This window comes from Myotis nattereri (assembly GCF_964212035.1).
Source record: "Myotis nattereri genome assembly, chromosome: 2".
Classification (NCBI taxonomy): Eukaryota; Metazoa; Chordata; class Mammalia; order Chiroptera; family Vespertilionidae; genus Myotis; species Myotis nattereri.
Window position 1 is genome coordinate 162,933,372 of NC_138076.1, and position 18,314 is coordinate 162,951,685.

Here is an 18,314-nt window from a genome sequence, read left to right on the forward strand (position 1 = left end):
TGCAGGCAGACTTCAGATCACAGAAGGGAAGTGGTGGGAGCAGACACCCGGGTCCTCAGCCTCAGTCTGCCTCAAACCAACCCTTCCCCAGTGCCTCAGCTTGCCCTGTCTCTATCCCTGGCAGCTGTGGGCTTTCTGTCTCCCTGGCTGGGTTCTTCCCTTCTCCCTGGGGCCTGGCAGGACCTGCTGGGGGTGTGTGAGAGGGAAACACGAAGAAAACAGACAAGAGGACGTCCAGAGAGGGCCTGCCAGAGACTTCTGGCATCCTAAGCGGGGAGCCTGTGTCCCAGGCAGCGCCCCCTCTTGCTCTCTGCCAGAGACGGGCTCAGTCTGGGGCTGGCTCCCTTGTCTTGCCCCCTAAAAGAAAGAGAGAGCTTGCTCCCTCAACAGAAGTCTTTTCTTTTTCATTCTCCGGTTCTGAAACCAGATCTTGACCTGCTGGTCACTAAGATTCAAGCGGTCTGAGAGTTCCCTCCGGCGCTGCCGTGTGATGAACTCGTTCACGAGAAATTCGCCCTCCAGCTCCGCCAGCTGCAACTTCGAATAGGGCTTGCGCTTCTTCCGTGAGCGGCTGTGGATCGGGTACCAGGGCGTGCCTGGGTGGAGATGAACCAGGAGCGAGGGTTGGCCAGAAGACCCAGAGGTGACAGGCACAGCGCCCTTGCTCTTTCCCGAGTCCTCTTCACCTTGGCCTCACGCCCAACCCCAAGCCCTTCCTCTCCTGACTCCTCTCTTCTACGCAGACCCCACCCCTACCAACTCCCATCCTTCCTCCTCCTCCTTTTCCTCCTTCACTTCTTTTCCTTGCTTCCCCAACTCTACCTACCACTGCAGTATCCCTCACCCTTCCATGTTCCTCTTCCCTCCCTTCTCCCCAGACCTCTTCTCCAGGGTTTCCTGGACCCTTCCTCTCACATCTTCCGGGATGGGGTCCCTGATCCGCTAGAACAGACATGAGCGAGTGGCGAGAGTTAAACGTCTCCGCTGGCGAAAACATGCAGGTAATGGAGGCTGTGGGGAAGCGGAGCTAGAGGCTCTGGAGGAGCAGGGACCACGCTCGGGGCCTCACCTTCCCACCCCCCAGGCCTGGGGAAGGCTCGGTCCAGAATTTCCCTTCTCCCGAGCTCCCTGCCCCCTCCAGCCGCGGGCTGATGCAGAAGGGAATCTCTTCAGTTCTTTTATGGGGATATTTACATGTTTATAGGGCTCCCCAACCCCCACTTCTTTTTAAAAGAAGTGCTTCCTCTCCACACATTCTGTCACCCCAGGCGGCCCCAGCTCGGTCCTACCGGGCCCGCCCCGTCAGACGTCCCGCCCTGAGCGCGTCTCGGGAGCGGGCCGGGGTGCTTACCGCTGGCCGAGAGCCCGCCGCCGGGGTTTAAAGGTGACACCAAGCCGCCGGGGTCGCCCGCGCCGGCGCCCTTGTTGCCCTCGTTGAGCAGGGACGACCCGGAGTCGGATTCCAGCGACTGGCACGAGGGCGGGTCGTGCGGGGGTCCCGCACCGCCGTCGCCACCGCCGCCGCCGGCCGCGTAGTCGTACTTGAACCCGAGCGCAGGAGGCCCTGACGGCTCCAGCGGCAGAAGCGCGGCCCCGGGTCCAGCTCCCGGGCCCGGGTCGCGCCCGCGCTCCTCGCGCTTCAGGGCCCCGCCGCCGCCCTCGGCGCACGGCTCGCGGTAGTAGCCCTTGCTGTCCTCCACGCGCGCCAGCTCGCACGTGCGGCCGAAGGGCGGGTTGAGCGACACGGGGCTGCCGAGGTAGGGCTGCGGGTAGCCATTGCACGGCTCCGCCGACGGCCAGGGCAGCGAGCACACGTTGTCGCGGCGCGGGTAGGACAGCGACGGCAGCCCGGGCAGCTGCGCCCCGGACGCGCGGAAATTGGGGAAATAGAAGGTGTCCCCCGTGTGGATGTTCACCAACGGCCCCACAAACCCGGGATTCAGGAGATTATGCTCTCCCATTTCCGCGGGGCCCGACCGGCAGCTTCTACTTTATTGCTATCTGACATTAAACATAGTTAAACCTGCACCGGCCACCCATTGGCCGTCCAACTCACGTGGGTGCCGCCGCCAGAGGGATGGGTGGGGACAGCGAATCCCCCCCACCCCGCACCAATTCCAACTTCCCCCTTCCCCAATTGGGGGGGGGGGGCGCACGAAACGCGGGGACAGATTTATTCGCTGGTTTCTAGTTTTTTAAAGAAATCATATAAAACCTAACGCAGAGAGCGAGCCAGTCGCCCGACGCGGGGCAAGGGGAAAATAGCCACACCAAAAATACCCACACATACACACTTCTGCACCCTGCACCCCCTCCCCCCCATGTATTATCTTCTCACCAACAGCTGGCCCAGCACAGCCCGTCCCTCTTTAATTAGCTCCTTTATTAACTAAAACCGTTGGAATTTACAATATCTCCCCAATAAATTACTATTAGATATTGTGTCATATAAAGTTTACTGGCTGTTTAAGGAGACGGATGAGCCCTTTGGCTCGGGGTTTATTTACAGTAGAGGCGAGTGGAGTAAGGGCAGGTTCTCCTGCTGCTATCTTTCTCGGCCCTGTGGCTGCTGAGCTTTTCTTCTTCAGCTCTTTCTCCTCAGGAATTGGGAGAGGCATGTGGGGTCCTTTCCTCCAGGAAGGACTCGGGGAGCATTATTAATGTAGGGTCTTCCCCCCACGCTGGGAGCCACCCTCCCCTCACGCGTCCACTCAACCTGTAGAGAAAGGATGCAGAGGGAGGCAGAAAAAGAAGGCGCCCAGCTCTATGTGAACCTGCCTACCTGCTCTTGAGAATGTGGGCGCTTGGACTGCTCTTGACCGTGATTCTGTGGGTCACAGGGGCTTCTGGGGGAATCTCCCAGAGTCTTTGCAGGAGAGTCTCCGGGCCCCTAGCAGAGCTTGGTTGGCCTGGGAAGCTCCTGATACCCACTGTGAAGAAGACATTGGCACCCCCTACCTGGCCCAACCTGCTCTGGGACCATCAGATAGCAGTGCTGAGGCCACTAGGTGTGCTGGGAGCGAGGGAAAGAACTGCAGTGTTTATGGTGCTGGCCTCAGCAGGTCCGCCGGGAAAAGGCTGAGTACCCAAAGCTGCCATTGGTGAGACTCATCAAGGTAGGGAAATCACAAACCCTTTCCACAGATCATAGTCAAGTGGATTTTAAAAGGAGAAAAACAAAACACACACAAACCAACACACACATAATACAAAAACCTTCAAAAGTAGGTGTATTCTCTCGGAGCCTAGTAGACAAAATAGTCGAATTTCCATGTGATTATTTCAGTATTTCAGGCTCCTTATCCAATGCCCAGCTTTAATAATACGAGGTGAGATAAATAGTTCAGGAAACATCTAAATATGAGAAAACACCAGAAGATTTAGAGAAGATTAGAGACTAAGAGACTCCATATGGGCGAGAAAAAACACACCCATGTAGGTGAAAGTTAAATGCCTGAGCAAAAGCCGAAGCAGACCGGAGCAAAAAATTCTCATCTCCCTTTTTCTCTCTCTTCTCTGCAGGACGCATCGGAGAGAGACGCAGATTCTTAGAATTCCACAGCTCCGGGCGATTTCATATCCCAAACCATAGCTGCTCACTCCCCAGAAATGCGTCCTTGCAGGCGTCACCCAGCCGGCCTGCCCTGCCGGCCCCACAGTTAGACGCTTTGCGTCTGCCCCTTCCCCGCCCTAGCCCTCCAGGCTGCCTCGCCAGCCGCCGCCCCCCACCCCCCACCCAGGAGCCTTTGGGAGCCCAACTTGCCTAACCGAGACCAAGCAGTGGGATGCCAGCCTGGCGCAGTCACCTCCAGTCAGAACCGCAGGAACCCGGCGCCAAAGAGTGGGCAAGAGACCCGCCTGGATTGGCCTTATTGTGCCTGATTAAAGGGCTGCGCGGCTGCAGAGAGGAGCATCCCTCAGCTGCAAATCCCACGTCACAGCACCTCCAACACATTATTTATGCCTCCTTTTCATGATGCATTAATGAGCGCCACTGAAATTTTAATTTTTAAAAAATTTATTTGCGGGTTATTTTGGTCATAAAACAAAACAAGGTGTGACTTTAATATTGTCGCAGTTTTCAATCAGAACATTGCGCTGGCGGCGAGGTCTGCAGGCCTCGGCTCACGGCCGCTATTGTTGGTGTGAGAAATGCCGAGCTGAGCTTTGCGGAATAATCCCTAGTGCCCGTGAGGCTTCTCCCCCTTCTCTTTTCCCTCCCCGAGGACCGCGATCTCCTAGAAGGGGGACCCCAGGAGGAAGGTCTCAGCCTCTCCCCAGCCCTCCCGAGCTTGAAAATACCAGGCCTAGACCTCGGCTCGCTGCCCTCGGGCCAGCCGCCCCGCACACAGAGCTGCGGCCACAGGGCGGCAGATGCAACGCAGGGGAAACGAGGATGGAGTGAAGGTTTCCTGCACTCGCAGCTCCTATCTGACTGATTAGGCCCCGTCAGAAAAGGCCATTTTCCCAGGTTTGGGACTCTGTGGGCACTGGCACATGCTTAAGCCCCCTTTCTTCCGAGCTTCGGACCATGAGCCTCTCAGGGAGAGCTGCCAAGAATCATCATGGAAATTCGCATCTCCAGCGTCCTGTTCCTCAGGACCCAGTGTGAACCTAGTCCTAGGGGTTTACCGGATCGCAGCGAGCACCCGGGCAACATAAAGCGCTCGGCCTCCCGTGGCACCCACCGCGGTTCTGTTCGCCTGTGAGACGCCCGCCGCACGCAGCTCCCTTCCTTAACCACCTCAGACCAACAGCCCCCAGAGCGCCGCTCTCAGCCTGGGTCCCCAGGGCCGGCGGGAGGCTCGGGTGCGAGGCTTCAAATCAAATCTAAATCCAGGCTCGGCAGGAGCTGCTAGCCCTGAGCCCCGTGGGGCTGGGAACGGATGCTGGGAAGGACTCCCTGCCTGAAGCGCTGGACAGCCGCGTCTAGACCGCGGGCTTAATCCGCTCGCACTTCACTTCGCAGCCGCCTGCAAAACTATAATTGGCCGGGGACCCCGGCTCCGGAACCGCGGAGCGATCTGTACGTCCACGCTCCTGCACGTTCCTCAAATCACAAGGTTAGAGGTGCGACCTGCTTGCTAGCGTCTGAGCCTCGGCTTCCTGCTGCAGCCGGTCTTGGCTCAGCCATGCCCCTCTCATTAACTCAGGGGCTAATGAAAACCGAAGGCCAGGATGTGGTCCAAGGCTTCCCGTAAAGACCCGTGGCAGCCCTCGTGCTTCCGCGCATCCACCAGCTGGACGCCCTGCCTCCTCTCCCGCGCCTTCTCTGCCTGAGCCTCCACCCCTCCCGCATCTTCGAGGCCTTCTCGCGGCGCCTCGAGTCGCTGCCACCGCTGAGCCAGGCGAGGGGAGCTGATTATAAAATCTACGCCGGTCCTGGTGGCGGGGCCAAGGCGGCTGCGCAGGCCACCGCGGAGGCGCTGTGAGCGGCCGCGTCCGGGCTTCCCGGGGGCGGAGTGATGCCGCGCGGCGGTGCCGTCTTCTCCCCGTCAGCGGAGAGGCCGCGGCGGCCCGGTTCAAGGTCACTGTCTAGTTTGCGGAGAGCGGCCCCGCCGCATATGCAAATGAGGCAGCGCTGGGCCCCGAAGGAGAGCTGAGTAGGGGCTGAGCAGGCAGGGAGAGGGGAGGTGAACAGCGGCGAATGTGGACGGCTTGGGCCCCCACCCCTCAGGCCTCTGTTTCACCCCTTCAGGGCAGTTGGGCTTGCAACAGGGCCTTCGTCGGATTCAGGCCAGACAGAGGCAAAGGAAGGGAGCTCCTCCAGAGGTCGGAGCCCACTTGGCTCCCAGGTCTTCCTCCGGGACTTACAAAAGAAATCTGGGAGGCCCCTTCTCCAGGCATTGCCTTCGAAGGACCTACAGCCTGGAGGTGGGGGCGTTAGAGAAGCCTTGGTGAGGGGCCCAGTCAGGTTTTTAGGCTCGAGCCAGCAGCCTGGGACCGGCAGCGTCCTGAGCTGCTCCTTCTGAGCCGCCTCCCGCCGCAAGACCCCAGCCTGGTTGCCACTCAGGAGCCGGGGAAGGGGTGAGGAGTCCTGGCGGGAACCTCTGGGAAGCCATCTCTCCACCTCTCACCTGAGCATCCCCAAATGGGCCATCTTTCCCCATTTTCTGTCTCTCCGGCGCGCTAATAGTTAAATAGTTGCGTGGCTCTGACATTTTCCACCTCCGCCAGCAGAGGATCTCCTCCGCCTAGAGAATTACTGAGTGTCAAGAAAGGTGTGGGGCCAAGTTAAAAAACACACAACAACACACCCTCATCAAACGCCACACCCACAGCCGCCTGCAAGGGGGCCTGGCCTCCGCAGACCTGGAGCTCCAGGTGGGGTGAGGCCGACCCCCAGAGCCCCCTGCCCCACAGCCGGCGGCTGGTTGTGGCCGCGGCCTCCGTCCAGGCCTAGCTCTGGGCAGCGGCTGAGATCTGCCTGGGGTCTGTTCTGCCAGCTACCCAGACGCTCCCCGGAGTCAAGCCCCCAGCGCGGGGTGGGGAGCGCGGGCGGGTCGGAGTAGGGGCCACCGGCCCAGGAGGCTGGTGGTGGTGGGGTGGGGGGGGAGGGAGGACGTGCTGTTCACCCCGAGGATGGCTGGGCCGGAAGAGCGGGGTCCACTTACCTTTGGAGACGGAAGAGGTTCGGAAGGATGCGGGGCGGGGGCGCTCAGCCTCTAGACACCCTCTCCCCCTTCCCCGAGACCCGCCGCAGGCCACGCCGAGGTATCGAGGAGGGCGGGGCGGAGGAGGGGAGGGAGCCGCCGGCGGTCGGCGCGCGGGAGCTGAGCTGCGAGCATCTCTGGGGAGGCCGCCTTTTATGGTCGTTATTAGCGCCCCTGTCTAGACTGAAGACGACACCTCCTCTGTGTGTAAACAGAGGCGGCGGGCTCTGGCGGGAAGGGGGGATGGCGCGTCGAGGGGGCTCGCGGCCCTCCCCTTCTCTGGCCACCGGAAGATCAAGGCCTTTCCCCCCCTCCCCCCTCCCATGGACTCCTTGCGATGTCAAGGTCAGAAAGACCTAGTCACGGTCAAGGCTAAAAGAGGAAGAGCCTGGTTGGTTGCGAAAGGCTCTGGCCCCCTCCTCCTCCCAGGAGCTCCTCGCTTCCCAGGGCCCCTCCATCCTCCCCCAACGCAGGTCTGGATACACATCTGATCCAGCGGTTGGAGGTTTTGGAGGGGTGGGCTCACGCCAGCAGCCTGGGATCAGCACCGCCCTTACCCAGGCCACCTGAGTCGCACCCTGGTGGATCCTAGCGTGGGGCGTTCTCTTGTGAACAGAGGGGCTGTCGCCGCGTCCCCAGCTCCAATCCCCTGAGCCATGGAGAATGTCAGAGGGCTGTCCCTGCTGTACTCCCTCACTGCTGACCCAGCTGTCTGTGGATCAGCCGCAGGAGCAGATGGTCTAGAGACAGCGGTGGAGGAATCTCCCGAGAACTGCTGGCCTTGCTCCCTCAGGTGGGTTCTTGGCTGCGGGACTGCGGCTGAAAGGCCCCGTCTGCTGGCCCGGGGTCTGGGGATGAAGATGCTGGTGGGGAAGGACATGGAAAGGATGTAACTGAGCCCTCCCTGGCAGCCTGGGAGAGTGGCCCCCAGATGGAGAGTCCTGTGAGGCTCCAGCCCACCCCCCTCCAGGATCCCCGGTCCTGACCTGGTGGGGCATGACGGGTGGAGAATGCCACCTCAGACTGTGAGAAAGACAGCAGGGGCTTCCATCCCAGAGGGGAGGGCTGTCTCCAGGAGAAGCCTCTGTGCTCACAGCCCTGCTATTCCCTTGCACTCATATTTATTGCTGCCTGACTCTCACACCAACATTAGGAGGCTGGCCTTAGAAAGAAAGCCTTTTTATAGATTTGAATAAAGAAGAGAAAACAATTCTGTACACTGAGAAAAGTGCCGGCTGGCGACACTCCTACCTACATAGTTGCACACACAGGCAGTAAAGGCTGAGGAAATTCTCCACTGGTCAAAGGCTCTAAACACACACACACACACACACACACACACACACACACACAACTTGACAGGAATGTCTCACAGAGTCCCCAGTGAGAATGCCAATTCTTGAAGGACAGAAAGGTAAGGGACCAACATGATCAGGAAAAGAATAATACATTTTCCCAACGTTGCCACCCCAGAACACACAGTCACACAGTACCTGTCTCACATGGGAGTTCCCATTCTCATGCTCACTTACTTTTATGGGAGAGGCATCTTAAAATTGATCCAGGCATGACAATTTCCCAAAATCCATTCAGACACATTTAATCCAGGGCTTGAGAGGGTCTTAAACACATTGGGACTCACAAGGACTCAAAGAGACTTCAGTCTTTGCCTGGGTTACCAGGGTCCCAGTGCAACCCCAGTGAGCTTCCACAGGCTTTCTCCTTCTCTTTTCTTTTTAAATTTTTTTTTATTGATTTCAGAGAGGGACAGGGAGAGAGAGAGATAGAAACATCAATGATGAGAGAATCATTGATAGGCTGCCCTCTGCACAGCCCACACTGGGGCTAGGGCTGGCAACCCAAGGCATGTGCCATGGAGTGGGGGTGGGGTGGGGATCGAACCATGACCTCCTGGTCCATGACCTCCTGGTTCATGATCTCCTGGTTCATAGGTCAAGGCTCAACCACTGAGCCATGCTGACCAGGCTCTCCTCTTTTTCATTGCCCTCTTCTGGGGCTTTAGTGCCGGTCCCTCTGTGTGTGGAAAGATTCACTCATTTGATTATGTATGGGTTTGTGTGCAGAAGCGGAGGGCCCCTCAGAGAACTCTAGACTTCTTCCCCCCGCCCCAGTCTCCAACTTCCACTGTGTGTACATTGCGTGTTGTGGGACTGCCCAATGCATCTCCAAAGAGAGGTGGGGACCATATCAAGAGAGCCCCAGACCTCTTATCTATTCAGTTTCTTTTTCTGATCAAGCATACATTTAATCTTCAACTCTTTTCATCTCAAGGGAGACTCTGGTTTTGGGGAAAGGTGAGGGTGGTGGATAGGAAGAGAAAGGGGAGATAGAATTAAAAATGAACCTTATTCCTGGGAGATTCACTTACACCTCCTAAATCTCTACTTCCCAGCATATGATTCTTTGAGAGTTAACCCAGAGTTAAAATGCAGTTGAACAGGACTGGTGCCACATCAGTAGCAAAGCCTCCAGAGATGGTGAATTCTTCAGGCTCTTTGTCTCTCAGACTCCCTGTGAGTGCATGTGTGTGTTTCATCCTCAGAAACATTTATTTATTTCAATAAAATATTTAAAACTTCAGCCATCAGGTAAAGGGAGACCAGAGAATGCTAATTTCCAGTTCAATGCCTCCAGTCTTTCTGTGTCTCAGGAGAGGAAGAATATTATATATAAAAATTGCCGCAGTAAAGATTTAATCCAAGATAACATTGTTTTAGGCGATGTTGCTTTTTAAAAGTCTCCTAACCTGACAATTTAACAATCTCATTAACTCTGCCAGATAGGGAGATAGGCATGGACTGACTGGACAGAAAAAAAACAAATTAGTGGCAGGGCCTATGGGGCTCCAGATTGCTTGAAAGACCGAGGTTTCCAGGAATGCTGGAGAATAAAAGTGGGGTTGCTTTAGTGAACTGGGGGCTCCAGGGACCCTAGCAGCCTGGCCTCTCTACATAGGTCATTGGGGAAAGAAAGAGTGCAGCCTGGGAACCCCGAGCAGGGCAGGGGTGGCAGAGCGGACGTCTCCCTAGCCTCAGCCCTGAACTGGCTGTAGGAATTTGGGACCCTCTACAGACAGTGGGGCCTCCAGTTAGCTTTCCACTGCTGTCACTACAGCATTCAGCTCCAGCACCCAATCCAGATCTGAGCCCCAACTACTAACTGAAATAGCAAGTATTTTTCTCACTCACCTGCTCCCAGGCCTTTTCAGTTGCTGATGACATCCTTCTCTCCATCAGGATGGAAAGAACTTTTCTCCTGTCTAGATAGTTGCAACCACCCAAAGTTAAAAAAAGAAACTGGAGCAAAATATGAGTCAGGGATCGTCCCAGCTGGGGTGATGGCTGTGCTCTTCCAGTGCCCATTCTGGCTGAATCAGGGCATCAGAAACCTCTCTGAAGAGCCACTGGAAAGAGAGGCTTCAAAAGACTTTGAGCAATAAAATCAAGGCCCAAAAAAAGATTTTATTTTAAAAACAGGTTTGTGGGTTTTTCTTTTTGCATTCAATTCAATACATTGTCATTCAGACATCACAATACTATATACAGATACACAACATTTTTAAAAAGCCTATTTCTGATGAACATTGCAAAAGAACACTGTTTTGTAATGCGTCAGTGGGAGAAGGTGAGGGGCCCCCTAGCACCAAGTTGGCCTTGAAGAGAGAACTGTTAGGCAGCGTCTACATTAGCTGGCTTTGTGGGGGCCCTTATTGTGGCTTCCTGGAAGAAAACTGCTTTCCTCTGGACAATCAGTAAAAGTGAAAGTATGAGGCCTCTGTTCTCAGCTATTGCCACCGTGGAGAAGTGACTGGAGAGGGATTCTGCTGGGGGGCCCCAATCTCCATCCTGTGGTTCTTTATTTATTTATTTTCTTTAAGAAAAAAAGATTCTACTTCTTTATGGCCTGGAGAGAGAGAGAGAGAGAGAGAGAGAGAGAGAGAGAGAGAGAGAGAGAAAGAAGGAGGAGGAGGAAGAGGAGGAGGAGGAGGAGGAGGAGGAGGAAGAGGAGGAGGAGGAGGAGGAGGAGGAGGAAGAGGAGGAGGAGGAGGAGGAGGAGGAGGAGGAAGAGGAGGAGGAGGAGGTGGAGGAGGAGGAAGAGGAGGAGGAGGAGGAGGAGGAGGAGGAGGAGGAGGAGGAGGAGAGAAAAATATTTAGAAGGCTGGCTGAGTTCTGACCTTGGATTCCTGTGTGATGACTGGGAGAGCAGAACAGAGGAGGCAGTGGAGGCAAAGGCAGCTCCTGAGAAATTCAGTTTCCTGGTTGAGGGGGTAGGTGGCTCTTAGGCCAATTCCAGCTTGTGTTGAAACAGAAAGAAAGAAAACCTATGTGCTGCCTGTACTCCAATCACGGTGCCTGACCCCTAATAATAATCATTAATATTAACACGACTTTTAAAATATGCACAGAAAAATCTTAATTGGGAATTCTTGCCTAACTAAGGAGTGCAGTAGGGACAGGGAGCAGGGGAGGACCGGAAGGAAATTTTAAGCTCACCAGGTCCTGCGCTGAGGTTGAGATACCTCAGGAGGATCCTCTACCTGCTGGGCAAAGGAGGAGGCAAGAATGGGTCATTGGGGTTCTCCAACCCTGCTTTGTTTGCAATGATTGGGCTCTTCTTGCTCTTCGTTGCCACTTGGCTTTCTTACAAGGAGATGGGGGGGGGCGGGGGAGATGGGGACCGGCAGCTTTGCTCCCACAGCCCGCCAGGGACCCACCTCCAAAGCTGTTGAGGCCCAGTAGATCCCATCTAGATGGGGGTGGGGGTTGAGGATGGGGTGGGGAGTAGGCGGACGGCAGGGCGCCCCGCCCTTGGATACTCTCTGCCTCCCAGCCACGGTTCCTCTTTCTTGTTAACATTAAATATTCGTCTGCACCGGCGAAGGGTCCTTCGGTGAGTTTGGTTATGGTACAAAGCGGCGACATAAATAGAGGGGGAAGGTGGCCGGGTGGGCGGTCAGGTGGAGTGGAGATGAGGCGCTTTCGATTTGCTGACCACCTTCTTCTCTTTGACTCGACGGTTCTGGAACCAGATGGTGACCTGGCGCTCGGAGAGGTTCGTGGTGGCAGAGATGCGCCGGCGCTTCTCTTTGGTGATGAACTTGCTGGCCGCGTATTCCTTCTCCAACTCCTTCAGCTGCACCTTGGTGTAGGGCACTCGCTTCTTGCGCCCGCGCCGGTAGCTGCTCACCTCAGGCTGTAGGGGAACCACGTCTAAGGGGGGAGAGAAGGCAGGCGGGCAGCGAGTGAGTCGTGTGGCTGGACCCTGGACTGGGCTGCGGGCATCGACACCGCACCGCAGACTGGGCGCAAAGTTCTGGCAGGGACTCAAAGCGGGCCAGCGGATTGCCCCCAGATCTTTTGCTCTCTAGTAGCAAGGCCACGACTGAGGTGAGGCCACTGTGGTATTTTTCTCTGGTTCAAACTTTAAAGGAGGGGGCACAAAATACTCAGTCATCAAGATAAATAATACTTGAATACAATGCTTTAAAAAATCAAAATGAATGCAAAATATCCATGATGAACAAAGTATCAATTTTTTAAAATAAACACTGGGACAGTATTACCGATTTTCCTTTTGTCTCGGGCTTCATTATGGCTTGGCACAGCAATCTCTGTGTCACTAGAATCTCTGTGTCACTAGAATCTCTGTGCCCTTAGAGGGGTCCCTTCAAATTTCACTCTGGTCTGCAGGCCTTCCTGCAGTGAAATCATTTGGGCAGTCACCAGCTCATCCTCTGCTCCAGTATGAGAGAGAGATGTTCTGTTGTAGGTTTGAGGAAGGACATGTCGGGCAGGGAGATAGCTGCAGTTGGCACCGACCACTAAGTGGCTGCCCACGGCTTTGCTCACTGGCTCTGCACTAGGAATCTGATGCCCGCACCACTAGACAGAGAGAAGAACAGTACAGGTGACACGAGCCTGCGTGGGAGCCCATCAGTCTAGGAGTCCAATTTTGTGAGCCACTTAACAACATCCAAGGTAGGAGGCCCTGGTCCTGAGATATAGAGAATCAGTCCTTGGAAGTAAAGGGTCCACGCCCCAGGGTCTGTCCCCCAGAGAAGGCACGAGGAGAGCCCTTCTTGGGGGGTAAAATCAGCTATTCGCATAAGTCTATAGAAAGAACTCAATGTCCCCCAGCCCCCACAAATGTCCACCCACCAAAACAGAGCAAATTCTGCTCTGCTCCAACCCCCTCTCCTCTCCATTCTTCCAAAGCCGAAGAAAACTCTCTTCATCCCATGCAGGAATCCTAACCCTAAATCCTCAATACCTTGTCACCCTAACCACTAGTAGTTCAGTTTCTTTATACTCTGAAAATTTCACAGAAACCAAAACCAAAAATCTTGTCACTTATACCCACCTTCCACTCCACCCTCACCTCTGTCAATAAAAAGGTCATAGCCACACTTTCAAGGGGAAGTGGGAAACTAGGGAGATTGTCTAAATAAATGGCCCCTTAATTTTTAAAATATAGTTATTAGACTTCTTCAGACAGAAGCTAGTGAAGAAGACAGAATATTGGGGGTTTCTCCTTCATTCTCTACCCTTTGAGAGTGTAGAAACAGTCCGAGTGAAAACACAAAGTTCTTCCTGAAATGCTGTTCTCACCCCACCCTCCTACAACACCTTCCCTATACCCATTCCCACTGGGACCCTTATCTCTATAGGATGGAGAGAGATGTCTCCTGAGAAAAAGTGCTCAGGAAGAATATGGGAGAGGGGGGTTCCAATGGCCTGGTTTGGCTGTCTTCGTGATGACAATTTCTCAGGAAAATTGTTGGATTTGTCCCTTGTCTCTGCCTAGGTATGAATAGGCCAAGGTTTTATAAAAATCTGAAAAACAAAACAACTTCACTTTAACAGAGAAGATCCTTTAGGTTAAAAATGATTTTTTTGTACAAGATAATTTTTTTTAAAAAACCTCTCAGTTCTCAAGTTGTTTTTTACTCTTACAGATGTAACTATGATTCAGGAAATTGATGATTCTGGGACAAGAATAATACAGAGAAGTAATGATATCATGAAGTCATTGTGAGGTTTTCTTTTTGTTTGTGTTAATCCCCAGAACTTTTTTTTCAGGATTATTTTAGTAAACTCATTTATAAGATGAGAATTTGAGGCTCTAGACTGGGTAAAATAACTTAAGTTTAAGATTTTAAACCCAGATTTTTGGACTCAACATAATGACACAGTGAGTTCTCAAATGGAAAAAAACCACCTGATACAATCCAGCTTTAAAATATCTCCTTTCCAAAAAATAAAATAAAATAAAATGCCTTCTTTTCCCTGGAGAGCAAAATGGAATAAAAGTGGCATTTAATTCCTGAAGTAAGCAGACAATTGTCCTCGTTGTTGTTGTTTTCCCCCTCACTTTCTGTAAATGCTCACAATTACCTACCCAATTTTGGGTCCCCCAAACCCTAACTCTAATTTTCCAATGAGGTTTAATCAATGCAACCCCAAAAATCAGTTTTAAAAAACAAGTAATTGATTTAAGCTGGCTATTTTTCTCTGTAGAATACCAGGATTGATTTGGCCAAGTTTTTCATGGGTCACACCAAACTGTTGGGGATTTTTTAAGACCTCCTGGGGAAATACCTTCTATCTTGCCTTCTCACAGAAACCCCCTTCATTGTCTGTTGTCTTGTCTGAAAAGGAAGTGGGATCCACAGATGTGGGAACATCTAAAGCTTAGACCTGGAATAGTGTCCATACTGCCTAAAGTAAATAGGGGAGTTGGCTAATTAATATTACAATCAACCCTTCCCTAATCTCCCTCCAGAGCATACAGGCACCCAAACCACTTCATACCTGGGAATCTAATAGACACCTTTGAGGAGCAAATAAAAATCAAATCAATGCTCAGCCATAGCTTTCTCTTGGAGCTCTGTGTACAGGTTCCTACTGCTCCCTCGCTCTTGCCCACTTACTGCCACAACAGAGCTCTGCAGAGGACGCCTTGCTCAGCTAGAAATCCTAGTTGCTCTTCTCAACCAAAATCCAAAGGCTTGTCAGTAGGTACTTCAGCATGGCCCAAAGAACCCACTAAATGTTTTTCTCATTCTCTCTCTCTCCTAATCCTCTCTGTCTCTCCCCATCCTTTCTTTGCTGATTCTCTCTCTCAAAATTTCTGCCTCTCTCTGAAAAAAAAAAAGAAAAAAGTCTACACTCACCATTGGAAGGAAGAGAGAGAGAGAGAGAGAGAGAGAGAGAGAGAGAGAGAGAGCAATGAAGCAAGGGTCTGTATAATTGGGGGAAGGAAAAAGCCACAACACATCTTGGCCCTAATTATTTGGATCTTTCTGAACAATTGCTCCATCTCCCACAGCAGCCCAGACTGCCATAGATGAGGTTTCTCAGAGCCAGAGGCGCTGAAGAGAGACAGTAGTGTTTATGCCTAGATGCTGCGGAACAAACCACAATTGCATAGACAGAGTTATCTGGAAATCTCACTGCTTCTAAAAGATCTCTGTGTGGGCAGAAAGATGGAGGGTGTCTGAAGATCATTTCTTTTTCATCTGCCTATTGCCTGGACCTCTGCACTCACTGTGATACACCAGCCTGATTCTATTTCCACACAGGGAGTGTTTGAGCACATAGCTGCTGAGACACACTGGGTTTTATATCCATTTCCATGCAGTAATTTGCATGCCATAATTTGCAAATGTATTACATCTCAGTTGGGCTATATATTTTTTATTTCAAAGCTATTTTTCTCTAGGAGGCTGTGATCACAAAGTGTTTATTTCTAGTGTGTTTTTCCCCCCTGGGAATCTTTAAAATGTATATTTTATTCAAAGATATTCCTGAGCTTCTCTTCAATCCTTCACCCCTACTCCACTCCACAGGAATACATAAGGATGCCAGAGAAGCTCCTCTTCACTTCTTCACATGAAACCCATCACCCATTGCTCCAGACCTGCACTTCTGCCCAGAGTGGGCCTGGTGGGTATATGCTCCCCTGTCTTTTGGCCCTTTAGAATGGCCTACTGGCTCCACCTGCTCCAAGAATTCCTGCTAGATACCCAATTCCTAAGGACCTTTCCATTTGGGAGAATTGGGGGATTAAAGGGCCATCTCTCTACATGTGAATTGCCTGTATTCTAGAAATATATTAGTGTATATTTCATATTAGGTGGTTAATAATAGAAATCTTATTATATAAAAATATTATCGCCAACGCCAAATATGTAATGCATGATACCATGTACTAAAATTCTATCATCCTTAAATCTTCTTGCAACCAGAAATGGGGTGCCTAGGGTGGGTTCCACCCGGGTATTCAGTTGTATGTTATATTGAGTATTCTCAGAATATTTACAAGAATGTTATTTGCTACACTTTCTAACATAATTCAGTGATATTCTCACCATATGCCCTTTCCCCAGTCCCGGATGCAGAGGAATTTCGGGCCCACTCTTAAGAGGTCTTCAGTCTATATTTTCCAATGAAAATGTCCCTAAGCCCATATGCAGAGCTGGGGGACCTCTGGGCAATATGGGGAGACATGTGTGGCTGCTTTGGGCCCCACTGGGCCCCTGTGGACGTTGGAAGGGAGCCAGTCGGCCCTCTCTTCCTGAGCTCTACTTACAGGCAGAGCAGACTGAAGCTCTGGATTTGTTAGATCCCAAATCCTGATTTCTCCGTGCTGTGCTGAATTCAAAGCTCCCATATGGTTTTTAGAAACCCTTGGGTGGGTTGCAAGATCCCCTCCTGTTTAGGGAAAGCCTCATTTAAAGAGGAATAGGGCAATGGTGAATTCCACGCCCCATACCCCACACATAGCCAGACAAAACGGAGGGGCTCTCAGTCTGGGCCTGGACCCCAGGTCCCTTCAGAACAGGTCTTCCTCCCCTACATCTCTCATCCTTACCACCTTCTTTCTGTGTTTGAGGCATGGCTAACTCTCTCTCCCCACACTTGGGGGAGTTAGCAGTGGAAACACCCACATTATTTGAACTCAGTATACCAGAGAGAAAAATAAAATTTATATCTCAGGAGAGGGATTCAAACTTCTTTCTCTACACTCCCTCTCAAGAGAGATTTTAGCTCTGCTCCTTTAACAATTGGGAAATTCATGGCCAAATTTTTTTAATACATAAAAAAGAAGAAAAAGGTAGTATCCTACATTTCCGTAGACCGTGGCAAATCGGACTCCTATTGAAAACACACACACACACACACACACACACACACAACTGTCTAGTGCCTGAACGATCTTGGAAATTCTGGCAAAGAAAATGGGGGTTCTTATTTCCCCCCCAGTTACTCGGTGGGTTGTGGGTTTGGGGCAGGTGATTGTGGATTCCAAGGTACTCTAGGCCCTCCCCACCCCCATTCTTAGCCGGAAGCGGGCTTCGCCGGCACGGAGCCACGCGCGAGCCTGGAGCCGGCTGGGGGAGGAGGTGGCGAGCTACCGACTCGAGCGCAGCCGGCGGCCCGGCGCTCGGGCGCCTGTGATTGCTTCACTCTCAGCCAGGCAGCTTCGGGGAACGTGTCGGAGCAGATTTCTTCCCCGGAGCATTCCTCAGCGCAGCTCGCCGGGCCAGCTCCATCGGCAGCCCAGCAAAGCCGGCGCGCCGGGACCAGACGGCGGGGGTGGCTGGGGCGCGGAGCCCGGGGGCAGGCGGGGCGGGGAGGGTCCCTGGCGGCGGTCGCGGCACTCGGGCCCCATCCTTACCTGGAAAGGGAGACTTCCAGAGGTGGGCGGACTGCGACTGCTCTTTGGAGCAGTACACCTGACTGTCCCAGCCGTTGGAGAGAGCCCAGTGCTGGTAGCCTTCGACAGGGATGAGCGCATCGTGACGCGGCTCCGGGTGCCCGCTGATCCCAGGCACCACCGACACGTCCAGGTAGCCGGGCATCGCCTGGTAGGAGCTGGCGAAGCTGGGATAGAAGGCGAACTCCTTGGCTCTGGACAGGTCGTCGCCGGGCAGGGCGCCCGACGGCTCCGGGTACTTATCGCCCGGGTGGTAGGAGCAAGGCTTTTGCTGCAGGTTCACGTTGTGCGACAGGCGGCAGCCGTAGTAGCTGCCACCAAACGGGTAGCCGTAGCCCAGGGTGGCGCTGGACGAGGTGGGGGGCGCGGGCGGCGGGGCGCACTGGCGCGCCGCCTCCGGGGCCGGGATGTCCGTGTAGACGGCGCCCTGAGGGGCACCCAGGGGAGCCGGTGGGCGGCCCAGCACGGGATGGGGAAGCAGGTCGCGGCAGTGGCTGGCCGGGCAGCTGCTGCCCAGCCCGTCCATGCTCGGGGCTTTGCCGGGGCTCGCTCCGCTGCAGCCGCCCCCCGCTCCGCCCGCGCTGCCGCCTCCCCCGCCGCCGCCGCCGCTCTCCGCCGCGCTGTCCTCATAGACGTACATAAGGCTCTCTGGCCAGCGCGGATGCAGGAGCAGCGAAGTCGTCATGACATGATCTGCTCGAGCTTTTTAAAAACTCCACTTGCCAGAGGCAGCGAGCTGGGGAGACACCTCGCTCTCTTTTCCCCTCCCCCATCCCTCCTCCTGTCCCTCCCCACCCCTCCCCTCCTCCTGGTGTTGCCACCTCCCTCCCCCAGATTCCTTCTACGCATGCGGGGACACTTCATTAAGAAATCCGCCGGCGGCCGCCCGCTTCCCCTCCACACCCCTCCCGCGCCCACGTG

At 53.7% G+C, this 18,314-nt stretch overlaps 2 protein-coding genes across 2 annotated transcripts; both read right to left on the reverse strand.

Moving 5' to 3' along the window:
- Positions 1–357: 357 nt before the first annotated feature.
- Positions 358–1,961, reverse strand: HOXC12 (homeobox C12; the record flags this gene model as incomplete). Its single annotated transcript, XM_081114973.1, has 2 exons — positions 358–596; positions 1,352–1,961. The coding sequence occupies 2 exons, from the start codon at positions 1,959–1,961 to the stop codon at positions 358–360; spliced, it is 849 nt and encodes a 282-aa protein (XP_080971099.1).
- A 9,666-nt stretch (positions 1,962–11,627) lies between these two features.
- HOXC13 (homeobox C13) lies at positions 11,628–18,078 on the reverse strand (the record flags this gene model as incomplete). Its single annotated transcript, XM_081080841.1, has 2 exons — positions 11,628–11,884; positions 17,355–18,078. The coding sequence occupies 2 exons, from the start codon at positions 18,076–18,078 to the stop codon at positions 11,628–11,630; spliced, it is 981 nt and encodes a 326-aa protein (XP_080936967.1).
- Between the last annotated feature and the right edge of the window lie 236 nt (positions 18,079–18,314).